This window comes from Rattus norvegicus, chromosome 20 (genome assembly GCF_036323735.1).
Source record: "Rattus norvegicus strain BN/NHsdMcwi chromosome 20, GRCr8, whole genome shotgun sequence".
In the NCBI taxonomy this organism is placed as follows: Eukaryota; Metazoa; Chordata; class Mammalia; order Rodentia; family Muridae; genus Rattus; species Rattus norvegicus.
The window spans coordinates 7239885-7253406 of record NC_086038.1 but is presented as its reverse complement, the minus strand read 5'-3'; the positions used below and the strand labels follow the sequence as shown (position 1 = coordinate 7253406).

Sequence of the window (13522 nt, the reverse complement as noted above, 5' to 3'; positions counted from 1 at the left end):
GAGAAGGCCTTGAGCAAGGGTCTCTCTGGAACAATAGGAAGCAGAACTAGATTATTCCAGGTCTGGCTGACTCTAAGATTAGGGCTTGGGTCCACAGGCATCCTTGAGGTCAGTGAGGAACTTCTCATAGAGGGAAAGGCAAAGTGACAACTCAAGGCCAAGCCTGGGTTTGGGGACAAGACACACCTGGAGCTGTAAGGAGGAACAAGACTTCCTGACCTTCCCAGACCAGAGCAGTCTTCCAGGAGTGTCTGCAGTGCTAGAGACCATGTATCCATGGTTTTAGAAACTATGTATCCACCACACTAGAAACTATGTGTCCACCATGTTAGAAACTATGTATCCACTGTGTTAGAAACTACATGCCCACCATGTTAGAAACTAAGACAGAGCAAGCTAAGTGATACATTAACCCCTTTTAGAATAGTAACAGTGGAACACATTTAGAATCAACATGGTAGCCAGGTGTGGTGGCTCAGGCCTTTCATCCCAGTACTTGGGTGGCAGAGGCAGGAGGATCTCTGAACTCGGAGGCCTGGATAGGAAGTTCCAGGATACCTTAGAGGGATCCCATCTTTTTTATTTTTTTTCTCCCCCCCCCCCAGCTGGGGACCGAACCCAAGGCCTTGTGCTTGCTAGGCAAGCACTCTACCACTGAGCTAAATCCCCAACCCCCGAGGGATCCCATCTTAACAAAACAAACCAGGGATCAACGTGGGAAGCTGGAGAGATGACACAGTGGTTAAGAACACTGGCTGCTCTTGCAGAAGACCCGGGTTTGAGTCTCAGCACCCACAATATGGCTCACAACTGTCAATTAACTCCAGTGCTAGTGGTTCCACCTCCTTCTAGCTTCAAACCCCAGAGCCTCAGGGTTCCCTGGCTGTGGGGCAGTTGGATCAGCTGATGTTGCGGATAAAGGGGATGCGGATGTTGCTCAGGAGGGGTTGTGCAGGAACTGCTTGCTGGCACAAATGCTGTTTCCCCTGAGCACAAGCCCTCCTCCTTGGTTTATCTTTAAGTAACACCAGTGAGGGCAATGTGGAGAGTCTGAGCTTAGGGGGGGCTGGTTCCGGTGGCATTCCAACAGCTTGCAAGCATCTTCCTTTACTACCTTAGGCCCCCATTTCCCTCCCTTCCTCTTCCGCCCCTCCTTCCCCCTCCCTCCCACCTCTCTCTCTCATCCTTGGACACTGCAGTTTCCTTGCTTGAGGCTCTTGCCCACACTGGGAGGTTTGGGGCTCCCCCCCCACGAGGCTGTCAGCTCCTTTTTCTTCTGTCACATCTTTGGCTGAATTCTCTCTTTCCCTAGAATCCTTGCAAGGAAAAGAGACTAATTCTTAGCATCTGGCTGAATTAAAATAATTACATGTGAGCAGCTCGGCAACTCAGGCTTTCAGTGGGAGGATCAAAGGGAGAAGGCGGGGTCTGGAGTGGGTCCGCAAGGCGTGGGGCTTCCTGCCTTCAGCCTGGAGCCTGTGTGGGTGGCCAGGGACAGCGAAGGGCGGAGTGGATACCGGCCTGTCACAGGCTTACTTTAGTAGGTAAAAGAAAAGACTTGCTCATCTGAATACTAATGCCAGGAAGGATCCTATAGTCAGATTTGGTGCAAATATATTTGGGGTCCTTATGTAGACAGGGTGAGCATCAGTTCTGTAGTCACCCACACGTCCCCATGCCCAGTGAGGAGCCTGACAATTCCTTTAAGGTCTTCAACTTTCCAAGTCTCTCTTGTTGACAAATACACCCCATGCTGGAGATTAAACCTAGGACCTGTGCAGACTAAGCCAGCACTCCATCGCTAAGTTATACACCAGCCCCTCTTTTTTATTTTAAAATGTTAAAATCAGGGACCCTGAACAGAGGTGCATACCTATAATCCCAGCTTCTCAGAGGTGGAGGCAGGCCAGATCTCTAAGTTCCAGGCCAGCCTGGGCTACATAGCAAGACCTTCCCTCAACCAAAACAGATGAAAGATAATTTCTCAATACTGTGGAATGGTCGCCCTGTGGGCTCTGCGGGCCCATAGCCATCAACAAAAAACCAGCTCTGAGAGTCAGAACTGGAATTCCGAGAGATGAGTGTACATGCGATAGAAGGCCCCGGATCTCCTTGGCTTTGCTGCTGGTTAGATCTTAATCAGTACCTGTCTTCCAGGACGCTATGGGGAGGAGAGACCTGCCTCATTTCTGCCAGCCAAGGATGCCCCAGGCTTCACGCTGCAGCATCCTGTGGTTCCTCCACACCTAGAAATTGTCTCCAGACTGGTAGGGAAGCTCATTTAAGTCAGCAAGTAAATGTTTCACTCACTCTGCCCCCTGTTCCCCGGAGTTCTCATTTAGGAGAGAAGTGGCAGCCAGCAATCCCAGTCTCTCTCCACCCTGGCAGGCCCACCGCCTCTCTTTTTTTTTTTTTTTTTTAATTTTTTTTTTAAATCACACATGACATTCTTGATCCTGAAAGAAAATCTGCAGGTATTTTATTATGTGCTCATGAGGAAAAGCGGGTACACAGTAAGTCCTTGTAGCGAGCTTCCTGGGAAACAGCTGTGCAGAGCCCCCCACCCCCAGTCAGGAGAGAGGCCTGATAATGGGTCAGGGAGGTAGGTTGCAGGGGGGGATGGTGGAAGGAGGAGCTAGACTCTTTCCCTCTTTCTTTTTTTTTGGGGGGGGGGGTGGAAGGTTCAAGATAGAGTTTCTCTGCATAGCCCTGGCTCCTGGGACTTGTTTTGCAGACCAGGCTGGCCTCAAATTCAGAGACCCTCCTGCCTCTGCCTCCTGAGTGCTTGGATCAAAAGTGTGCAATATTATGGCTGGCTGGATTTTTTTTTTTTTTTTTTTTTTTGGTTCTTTTTTTCGGAGCTGGGGACTGAACCCAGGGCCTTGCGCTTCCTAGGTAAGTGCTCTACCACTGAGCTAAATCCCCAGCCCTGGCTGGCTGGACTTTGTGAGACTAGCAGGGGGATTTGGGAGACTCCTTGCTGCAGACTCTGGAAGGGAAGAGTCATTGGAGGAAAGGAGAGAAACAGGAAACCGTGAGGCGAAGTGGCTGTGGGGTGTGGGTCCTCTGACACACAGCTGCAGCTGCGCGCAGGCTGAAGGGTAGGGAAGGCCTGTTGTCGGCGCTCAGACAGACAGCACAATCCTCCCTACAACACAGCGTATAATTTCTTAGTCTCGGAAATAATTTCTCTAGTTAAGTCAAAGCCAAACAAAAAGACTGTCTCTGATGCTTAAATATATGTGCGTGTACACTATTACATTAGCCATATTAGCCCTCGGGAGACGGCTCAGTGGTAAAGCGCTCATTGCACAAGAGTGCCACGGTTCACACCCTGAGTATCTATCCACACGGATGCTGGAGCAAGCGAGCTAGCAACCGTAGCCACATTAGCCAGCTCTAGGTTTGATTGACACCTGCCCCAGAGAACAAGATGACGAACGATGGGGGAAGGCGTCCAACATCAGCCTCTCTCAAGCATGTACGCACATGTGCTTGAACACATGTGTACCTACACACATGTGAACATACACACACACACGTACACATGAATGAAAAGGGGAAAAAATACCATGTTAATTCTGCACAAGTTGAGAAATAGAGAAAAATCACCCAGAGAGAATTATTGTCGACATTTGGATGCTTTTTTTATGGCTACAAATATAGATCTTTTTCGGTATAATTTGGTATCTAGTCGTTTGGTGGTTTGGTTGTTTTTTTTTTTTAATTGGATTTTTAAATTTGCATTTCAAATGTTATCCCCTTTCCCTGTTTTCCCTCCAGAAACCCACAATCTCCCCCTGCTTCTTTGAGGGTACTCTCCCAGCCACCCACCCACCCCCTTCCACCTCCCTGCCCTGACATTCCCTTACACTGGGGCATCGAGCCTTGACAGGACAAAGGGTCTCTCCTCCCATTGATGTCTGGCAAGGCCGTCCTCTGCTACATGTGCAGCTGGAGCCGTGGTGGTTTGATTTTGAGATAGGGTCTCACTGTATAGCTTTTACTGGCCTGAAATTCGCTCTGCAGACCAGGCTGGTCTCAAACTCAAAGATCCTCCTGCCTCTGCTTCCCAAGTGCACAGATTAAAGGTGTGCACCATGGCCACCCAGCCCGTGTGGTACCTAGTTATTGGGCTATGAGTTTCTGTCAGTGGTCTTAGAAATGTCATTGTGTGAGTAGACCATCGTTTACTGAATATGGCTCCTTCCTCAATACGTTTAAGTAATAGCTCCTTGAACATCCTATATTCTTTTTTACTTATTTTTATCTTATGGGCATTGGTGTTTTGACTGTATTTGTGTCCACGTGAGAGTGTCAGATGTGACTGCCATGTGGGTGCTGGGAATTTTTTTTTTTCTTTTTTCTTTTTTTCGGAGCTGGGGACCGAACCCAGGGCCTTGCGCTTGCTAGGCAAGCGCTCTACCACTGAGCTAAATCCCCAACCCGGGAATTTTTTTTTTAAAGCAAGATCTTTTTTTTTTTTTTTTAAAGATTTATTTTATTTATATGAGCACACTGTAGCTGTCTTCAGACACACCAGAAGAGGGCATTGGATCCCATTACAGATGGCTGTGAGCCACCATGTGGTTGCTGGGATTTGAACTCAGGACCTCTGGAAGAGCAGTCAGTGCTCTTAACCGCTGAGCCATCTCTCCAGCCCCCCCCCAATATGTTCTTTTTCATTTGATTTTTGTTCATCTATCTATTCATTTAGTGAGTGTAAGTGTGTGTGTGTGTGTGTGTGTGTGTGTGTGTGTGTGTAAACTCCTAAGTCTCAGATTGTTCTGGAGTTCCCAGCACTCCTCCTCCTGGGATCACTCACATGCGCCACCCTCCCCAGCTCACATCCTATTCTAATGGCTCCTCTTTCCTTCCCAGCGACGGATTTGGGTCAGCTTCCCAGCCGTGCAAGCAGGGCGAGTGGGAGGGAAAGTGGTCAGCGGAGCATTTTCCACCAACTCCAAATGATCGAGTCAACCTATGCACAGCTGATTGGATTGTTTGGGAAGTCGGCCATTGCCACAACAAAGGCAAGGCAGCTTGACCCTCGACCCTAAGGCCCTGACACGGTGCAACAACAAAGGCTCCATCCCCCCAGTCTGCGGTGATCACCGCCGGGATCTGAATGGCCATCAGCACAAAGCCTCCTCACTGGCCTCTCCTTTCCCCTCTTCTCTTTAGCACTTTCGCTTCAGAGTCCTAGATTGTGTGTGTGTGTGTGTGTGTGTGTGTGTGTGTGTGTACTGGGAAGGGATGGAGGTACACTCCTTTGAGGCAGGACTCTCCTGACTCTGACACTGCAAGGTTCTTGTCCCTGCCTGGCTCCAGCCCTCCTTTTTTAAGTAACTCGCGAGTGCGCGCTGTGCGCATGTGCACATGCGTGTGCCTGTGCATGTGAAGACCAAAAGACAACCTTGCTTGTCATCTTTTAGGAGCTGTGCATCTGTAGCACATGTTTTACTGATTGAGTCATCTCTCTAACATCCTGATCCTAGCTCCACCCCCCACATGCTCACACACACAATCTAGATTCAAGGACACACACACACACACACACACACACACACACACACACACACCATGCAGTTTTGGCATGGGGGAAGGGGTTCCAGATAGGGTTTCTCTATATAGCCCTGGCTGTCCTGGACTCGCTTTGTAGACCAGCCTGGCCTCAAACTCAGAGATCCACCTGTCTTTACCATCCATGACACCGGGCATCTCACGTTGGGCCTTTTTATCTGACCAAAAAGAACAATGTGCTAATTCTAGGAAATTTGGAAAAAACCAACAATCCAAAAGACAACAGACGCCACCATAGTGCCGTTGTCCACTTAAATAATGTCTTTCAGAGTCGGCTTGAAGGCTGACTGAGAATCCAAGAGCCTGAATCAAGAACTGGGCATGGGGGCGCACACCTTTAATCCCAGCACTTGGAAGGCAGAGGCAGGAGGATCTCTGTGAGTCTACAGAACAAGTTCCAAGATGGCCAGGGCTGTAAGTGTGTGACTGTCAAGTGTGTGACTCTGGACAGGATCCTGTGTGACGTTCTGTGGCTCGTTTGCTTTATTTATAAAAAATTTTTGTCTTTTATTTATCACACATTCATTCTATACTGATGTTTTGTTTTCTAGTGACGTCATAACATTTGATTACTGGGCTGGAGAGATGGCTTAGTGGTTAAGAGCACTGACTGCTCTTCCAGAGGTCCTGAGTTCAATTCCCAGCAACCACATGGTGGCTCACAGCCATCTGTAATGAGATCTGATGCCCTCTTCTGGTGTGTCTGAAGACAGCGACAGTGTATTCACCACATACATAAAATAATCTAAAACAACAAAACACTTTTGATTACTGAACCTTAGAGGTGTCCTCAAGTTTTCACGTTTACCTCCTTATCTAGGGCAAAACAGTGAACACCATGCCTGCTGACCTCTGACCTCTGACTTCTGACCTCCTCAGCCTTCTTTTTTTTTTTTTTTTTTTTTTTTTTTTTTTTTTTTTTTTTTGGTTCTTTTTTTTCGGAGCTGGGGACCGAACCCAGGGCCTTGCGCTTCCTAGGTAAGTGCTCTACCACTGAGCTAAATCCCCAGCCCCCTCCTCAGCCTTCTTCCTGGGGTGGGAAGGCTGAGGTGCCTGAGAAAGGCTGCCTGCAGAATCCCAGAGGCAGCACAATTAGCATCCGGGGATATGCAAATGGAAGCGATCCTGCTGTTTTAGAGAAACTTAATGTTTTTTTTTTTTTTAAAGATAGGGTGAAAGGCAGAAATTGCAGGAAATTATATATCTCAGGAGCGGGGTTTATCTTCCCTGCCACCGACTCCCATGGCGCACAGGCTGTGAACAGCATCTCTCAGGCTCCGTCGAGAGCCCCACCTCAGTACCAAACCCCAAATCCAGACCTTCAGGGGAGCCCTGGGATTCAGGCCTCTTCCCAGAGTCACACTGTGTGACCCATCTGCTAACCAGATTGGTGGGGACCAGGAGAGGTTTAGAGCCTCATAGCACACGCACACAGCGCACACACACACACACACACACACACACACACACACATAACATGCTTGTACACGGGCACGCGTGTGCACACACTCCCTCATGCATCCCACAACACAGACTGCGAGGCAGGTTAGGGGTGGGGCTCACCCAGCATGTGCCAGGGCTGGGACCTTGACTTTCTACCCCACAGGACTTTCCTGCTGGGTGTTATCAGGGACATAGCTTTGCTGACAGGCTGGAAACCTCTCTCTGAAGGTCTGTCTTGTCTTTCAGCAGTTCTGCATGGTAGAGCAGGCACAGTGTGCTCTAGGGAAATGTCCCTGGGGTGTGTGTGTGTGTGTGTGTGTGTGTGTGTGTGTGTGTGTGTGTGTGTGTGTGTAGGGGGATGGGATGGAGATGAGTCTGCAGCAGCTCCCTTATCTGTCACAGGCAGGAAACCTGCTGTCACTCCCGGCCAAGCTTCCCACTTAGCTGGAGTTCAGAGCTTGTGGATTTTTTTTTCCGTTTTTTTAATTTTTTTTTTTCCATTTTAGCTTAGCTCGCACAGAAGCCCTTCTAAATGGATTTCGCACTTCCCTGCCTCCTCCCTTGGAGGTTACAGAACCTAATTAAGCTTACCTTGGGAAGCAGGGGTCATTATTTAGCATTTCAGCCACTCTTTCCTGGAGCTATAATATACCACTCCAGCTCATTCGTAGCTGTGTGGCGTCCAGCAAGAGTGTTACCCTCTCTGTTCCTCCACGTCTTGGCTTTCTTCTCTCTTTCTTTTCTTGAAGATCTATTTATTTAATCTATGAGTACACTGTCGCTGTCTTCAGACACACCAGAAGAGGGCATCAGATCTCATTACAGATGGTTGTGAGCCACCATGTGGTTGCTGGGAATTGAACTCAGGACCTCTGGGAGAGCAGTCGGTACTCTAACCACTGAGCCATCTCTCCAGCCCCTTCTCGGTCTTTTTTTTTTTTTTTTTTTCCTACATTTTTTTAAATTCGGGCTACATGTGTGTGCACAGGCATGAGTACGCTCTGGCAAACATGAAGGGAGGCCTGAGGATGGCTTGCAGGATTTGCTTCTACTGTGTGGGTCCCTTAGGCTTAGTGGCAGGAGCTCAGCCTCAGTGGGCTTTTGTGCGTGTGTGTACGTGACGGAGAGTGTGTCACAGGGTCTCACTATGTCTGAGGCCACGGACACCAGATGATCTAGTGTAGCCAAGGCTAGCCCAGAGTAGCCTAGAACTCGCCACCTTCCTGCCACAGCCTCCCCAAGTGCTGACGTCACAAGCGTGTGCCCCCCACAGCCTGCTCAACTCGGTCGGCCATAAGGAAAGCAGGGAATTGAGTCTGGTGAGTGGCAGTTTGCTGTGGGTCAGCAGGTAGCCAGGGCGCAGCGAACAGGAGGCTTGACTCAGAGGGCTTTGAGTCTCTGCTTCCCTAGTCTCCAGCAGCCATCTTAAACAGGTTCGCCATTTTTTCCATCCCCGGCTTCCTTGCTAAGACAAGGTGACAAGGGCAAAAATGGCCGTTGACTGGCTGAGTGGTGGAACGGATAGCTCTGCTTATGCGGACATCCTATGGCCCAGTTCGGGAAGACACGCAAGGTGGGGAGGTGAGGGAATGGGGAGAAACGGTAGGACTCGCACAGCCTCTCATGAGCTCCACGTACGCCGGTCTGAGCCTTGCGTTCCTGGTAGCTCATTTTATCCTCCCAAGCTTATGGGGCAGATACCACCATTCCCTCTGTTTTGGAGCTCGGGACACTGAACACAGAGGCAGGGAGTGAGCTGCCCTAGGTCACACGGCTGGGAAGGAATGGAGGAGGGAATGCCTGGCATAGCCTCTCCACTGTCAATCAACCTTGTGGCGCCTGTGTCGGCTTCTCTGCCATCATTTGATCACCTCCGGTCATTTGCCTCCAGGGGACAGAAAGGAAAGCTGCCTGCAGAGCAGGCTGAACCGGAGGGTCTTCAGGCATCCCAAAATTTCCACTGGGGAGACTACACAGGGATAGGTGAAAAGCTGAACGTTGATTAGGACGGCTGCCACGCCCAGCCAGGGTCCTCCATCGCTGGGGAGGCGGAGTCCGAAGGAGTGGAGCTAAGAGGGGGCGGAGCCAAGAGGGGGAACTGGTGTCCTGAGGGGTAGGGGCGGGGTCAGAAATGGAGAAGGATGGAGTCTGGGGTTGGGGGGAGAAGCGGAATCAGAGAGAGAGTAGGGGGTAGGATCCCCCTCAGAGAGCCTGGCTGCCTCTTTGCCTACGTCAGGGCAGTGGGGCAGAGAGCTGTGCCAGGATTCAGGGTCAGCAGATCATGTCCAGAGTGGCTGTCAGGTTGCCACATCATCATGGAGAGCACCAGAAGGGATCACACACTTTGCACACTTGACTACCTGTGCTCCTCAAAGCCACCCATGAACCTCAGAGGCTCTGAGAGATTACTCACTCTCCTTGGAGTCACATAGCTTCAAAGTGGTAGAGCTAGGATTTGAACCCGGGACAGTTTCAGGTCCATCTGCCTCTCCAGCCGGCTGGTCCAGTAGACCTCTGTATGCATTGCCGAGTGCTGGTGACGTTGCTCCTGTGTCCCACAGGTAACCCTGGAGGCTCGTACCAGGCGTATTTACAATGCTACCCTGTCTGCCCTTGCCAGTCCCTGGGATCCTCCTGCCTCACCACCCCATCTTCCCTCCTTTCCAGGATGTGGCCACAATGCAATTCTGTGCCAACAAGCTGGACAAGAAAGATTTCTTCGGGAAATCCGACCCCTTCTTGGTGTTCTACAGGAGCAATGAAGACGGAACGTGAGTCCTCCCGACGCACTCCCAGGGCACCTGTACATCAGGCAGGGCTGGGAGGCTGTGACCACCCCTGAGAACCCTGCCGTGTGCAGCTGATGCCCTGATAAACCAATGTGGAGACCTGGCATTGCCACCAGGAGGCTCTCAGCAATGGCGGGCACCGTGTATGCCCCGGGGAGTGTAAAAACAGGAGGCTGGTTCTGTACAACCAACCCAGCCACACCCAAATTTCCAAGGCCCCACCCACACTCTACCATGCCTATGTTCAGAACCACAGAGCGGAAAGGCCTTAAGGGACAGCCATGCACACACACCACAGTAGCCAATGTGCATTAGCAGCACAAGGGCTAAAGACCAGAGAACCTAGGTTCCCTACCCCCACCCCTGACCAGCTGTCTGACAAGTTACTCCTCACCCCCTCTCTGGGCCTATTCTCTCATCTTTGAAATGAAGCAGTAGGATGGAGTAGTCTCCCTGGTCTCTTTAAGTAGCCGGGTTCTGAGATTCTTCGGAGGGCGGAAGTGATGAGGTCAGAAAGGTTAATTGGACAAACACAGCAAGGAAGAAATGGGTCCTTGGGGTGGAGTGAGGAGCAGAAGGACTTAACAGGGCCGGAGAGCCAACCTTCTGCAGAGCTAGAACTCAGGGCCCGCAGGCCCCCATGTACTGAAGTGCCAGTGTTCGTACTCGTGGGGTGTGTGTGTGTGTGTGTGTTGGGGGCAGGGCAGCAGCAGGCAGGAGGTGTATTTCGGTGCAAGAGAAGACTGATTTTTAAACGTGAACTAGGAATTTAGGTGTAGTCATCTGCATGACAAAGGTCTGCTTTGTCTCTCCATGGAGGACTCCCCGAAAGATGCTTTAAATAATTCCAGAGGACTCTTAAGTTGACTTTAGTGGGGAGAAAGAAGAGAGGCTCTGGTTGCTCTAGGTCGGTGCGCTGTCATCCCTTGCAGAGAGGTTGAGCTCTGGCTAGCCCTTAGGACCCTGGTGGTGGACAGGAGGAGGGTTGGGGGCAGGAGAGCAACCCCGGGAGCCATGTGTGCAGTGGGCTGTGTGGGAAGGATCTGGGGCTCACGACTGTGACTGATGAGGGAGCAGGTGGGAGGTACCCGATCTGAACTTTGGGTGGGAGTGGGGCAGGGGGGCTTCATGAAGACCCATGGGGACCAGTGCTATGGGCCTTTTCCTGGTACTAGGGCCAGGGGAGCCCAGAGTGCTGGAAATACCAAAGGAACTGTTTTGATGGCTGTGGCCTTGGGAGTCATTTAGGGGTGTCCCTCGGGTGTGAGGGAGTACTGGAGAAACTGACTGGGGACTCTATAGGGGTGGCCAGCATACTTCCCCATTCAAGACAGACACTGAGCTAGAGGAGGGGAATGAGGGGAGGGTGGGATGAGTTTGGGAAAACCACCAGGTAGGAGAGAACCAGGAGCTTGGAGGGTCATCAGCTTGGAGGCAGGAAGCCAGGATATCCCGAAGCTGTTTCATTTTGTCTGGCTACACTTCAGTGACCCCTCTGCCCTTCCTGAGGCCACCACCAAGCTAGCTGCCTACCCAGCCATGGCCTGGCATTAGTAGGTACAACTGAATAATTGTGGGCAGCTGTAACCCAGCAGAACCTTGTAGCATGCTAGCATTCTCCCCGCCAGACCGGTCACCGTATAGTATCATATCGCTTCTCCTTTAGTTGTGATGAAATGTCCGGGCAAAAGCAACTTGAGGAAGGTTTTGTTTTGGCTCGAGGTTGGAGGCGTGTCCATCATGGCGTCAGGGTGGGGAGGTCAAGGCTGCCAGAGCTAGAGGCTACTGGACATACTGCATCTGCAGTCAGGAAGAAGCAGACAGAGAATGCTGAGGGGTGCATGGGTGTGAGTGAGTGTGTAAGTATGTGTTGTTGTAAAATATAAAAAATAAAGGGTATGTTTCTCTTTTACCTCACTAGGTCCAGCACTGCGGTGCCCCAAGATATCTGCTAGATATCTTGGCAGAAACACATCCCAGCCGCACACTTTCCTACACTCAAACCCTCACATAAAAGAACACACAACACAATAATATTAGATCCAATTGGTAAGATATAATTGCCCACTTAAACATACAAAGCGGGGTTGGGGATTTAGCTCAGTGGTAGAGCGCTTGCCTAGCAAGCGCAAGGCCCTGGGTTCGGTCCCCAGCTCCGAAAAAAAAAAAAACCATACAAAGCCTGGTACCATCCATCCCTTGAGAACATTAATAACAACCTGTAAATACAGAGAGCAGAATCTTAACATCACCTGCCATGGCTTCTCACCCTCTCCTCTCTCCTGTCCCTCCTTTCTGTTCTAGTCTCCTCCTCTTCCTTCAAACTTCTCTTCCACCCATTCTTCCTTCTCCTCCAATGACAAGCCTCCTTCTATCCTGTACCTGCCCCTCACCTGTACTTTACAAATTCAATGGGGAGAAGGCTCTGGTGAAGTCACCTGATTCCTGAGTAGGTGACTAGGCAGCTGTCCTGGGGGCAATGGAATTAGCATCAAAATACAGATAACTTCAGGGCAAACCACAACAAGTATGTGCTTGTGTGTGTGAGCGTGTGTGAGCATATGTGTGTGTGTGTGTGTGTGTGTGTGTGTGTGTTAGTTCATGCATACACACACATCTGTGTGTGCCTGTCAGAAGATAACTTTTGGGAGTAGGTCCTCTCCTTCCAACATCTGGGTCCTAGGGATTAACTGGGGTCATTAGATGGCACCTTTACCTACTGACCTATTCTTCAGCTCTAGCCATTCTGTTTTGTTGTTGTTGTTGTCTTGCTTTTTTTTTTGTTTTTGTTCGTTTGTTTTGTTTTGTTTGTTTGTTTTTTGAGCAAGTTTGCTCTGTGTAGCCCTGGCTGTCCTGGAACTCACTCTGTAGACCAGACTGGCCTTGAACTCACAGCCTCTGCCTCTCTAGTGCTAGGCTTAAAGACATGCACCACCACCCGGACTTTTCTCTTTTCTTTTCTTTTTTGTTGTTTTTGTTATTTTATTGTTTTGGTTTGTTTGTTTTTAGCCATTCTTTTATTATCATTTTACCATCAAAGGAAACTCAGGGAGAGGATTGCCTGGGGATGCACATCTGGCTCTAGGACTCACATCTGCCTGACAGATGGGTGACACTCTCCCACACCCATGCTCCACCTGTGTGTAAAAATGAACTGTCTGCAGGGACCACTTGGCCTAGGGGAGCCTGGCCGCAGGCAAGCGCAGCAGGGATCTGAGAAGCCTGGTGTCTGATGATGGTAGGGACTGCAGAGAGTTTGAAGAAAGGCCTTTCCAGCTAGTGCCTGGGGCAGAAGCAGGACCACCCAGGGTCCAAGAAGGAACATTCGGAGAACAACTGGACTGAGGGTTTAGGAGACCTGCTGAGCTCTTGGGCCTCGATGGAAGAAGGAAAGAGGTCTATGTGGGCGGGCTGAGGAGTCTGGGTAAATCCACCCTTTGAGGAAATGTTCTAGGGTAGATCTCTAAAGTCCTGGAGGCTTCTGCACAATCTGCCTACCCTCCCCTCCCTTCCCCTCCTCTCCCCTCCCAATAACCCTGTCAACCACCTGCCCCAGTCCCAGGCAGCAGGGGCTGGGGCAGAGGGACCTCCTGCCCCAGCCCCTCCTCCAGCTCCAGGGTAAGCTACAAGGTCTCCCACGTGGATCTCACACTCCAGTGGGTGGGCGGGAAGGAGCTCGGAAGAGAGACACTCAGCCCGCTGACAAG

General features: G+C 50.5%; 1 protein-coding gene across 3 annotated transcripts in view; it reads left to right on the top strand.

Moving 5' to 3' along the window:
• Positions 1-13522, top strand: part of Cpne5 (copine 5) — an 82571-nt gene that overhangs the window by 37553 nt on the left and 31496 nt on the right. For all 3 annotated transcript variants that reach the window (NM_001107616.2, XM_017601646.3, XM_017601647.3), the window contains one exon: positions 9694-9797. In NM_001107616.2, coding sequence (NP_001101086.1) covers positions 9694-9797 — 104 coding nt within the window. The remainder of the gene's footprint in view (positions 1-9693; positions 9798-13522) is intronic.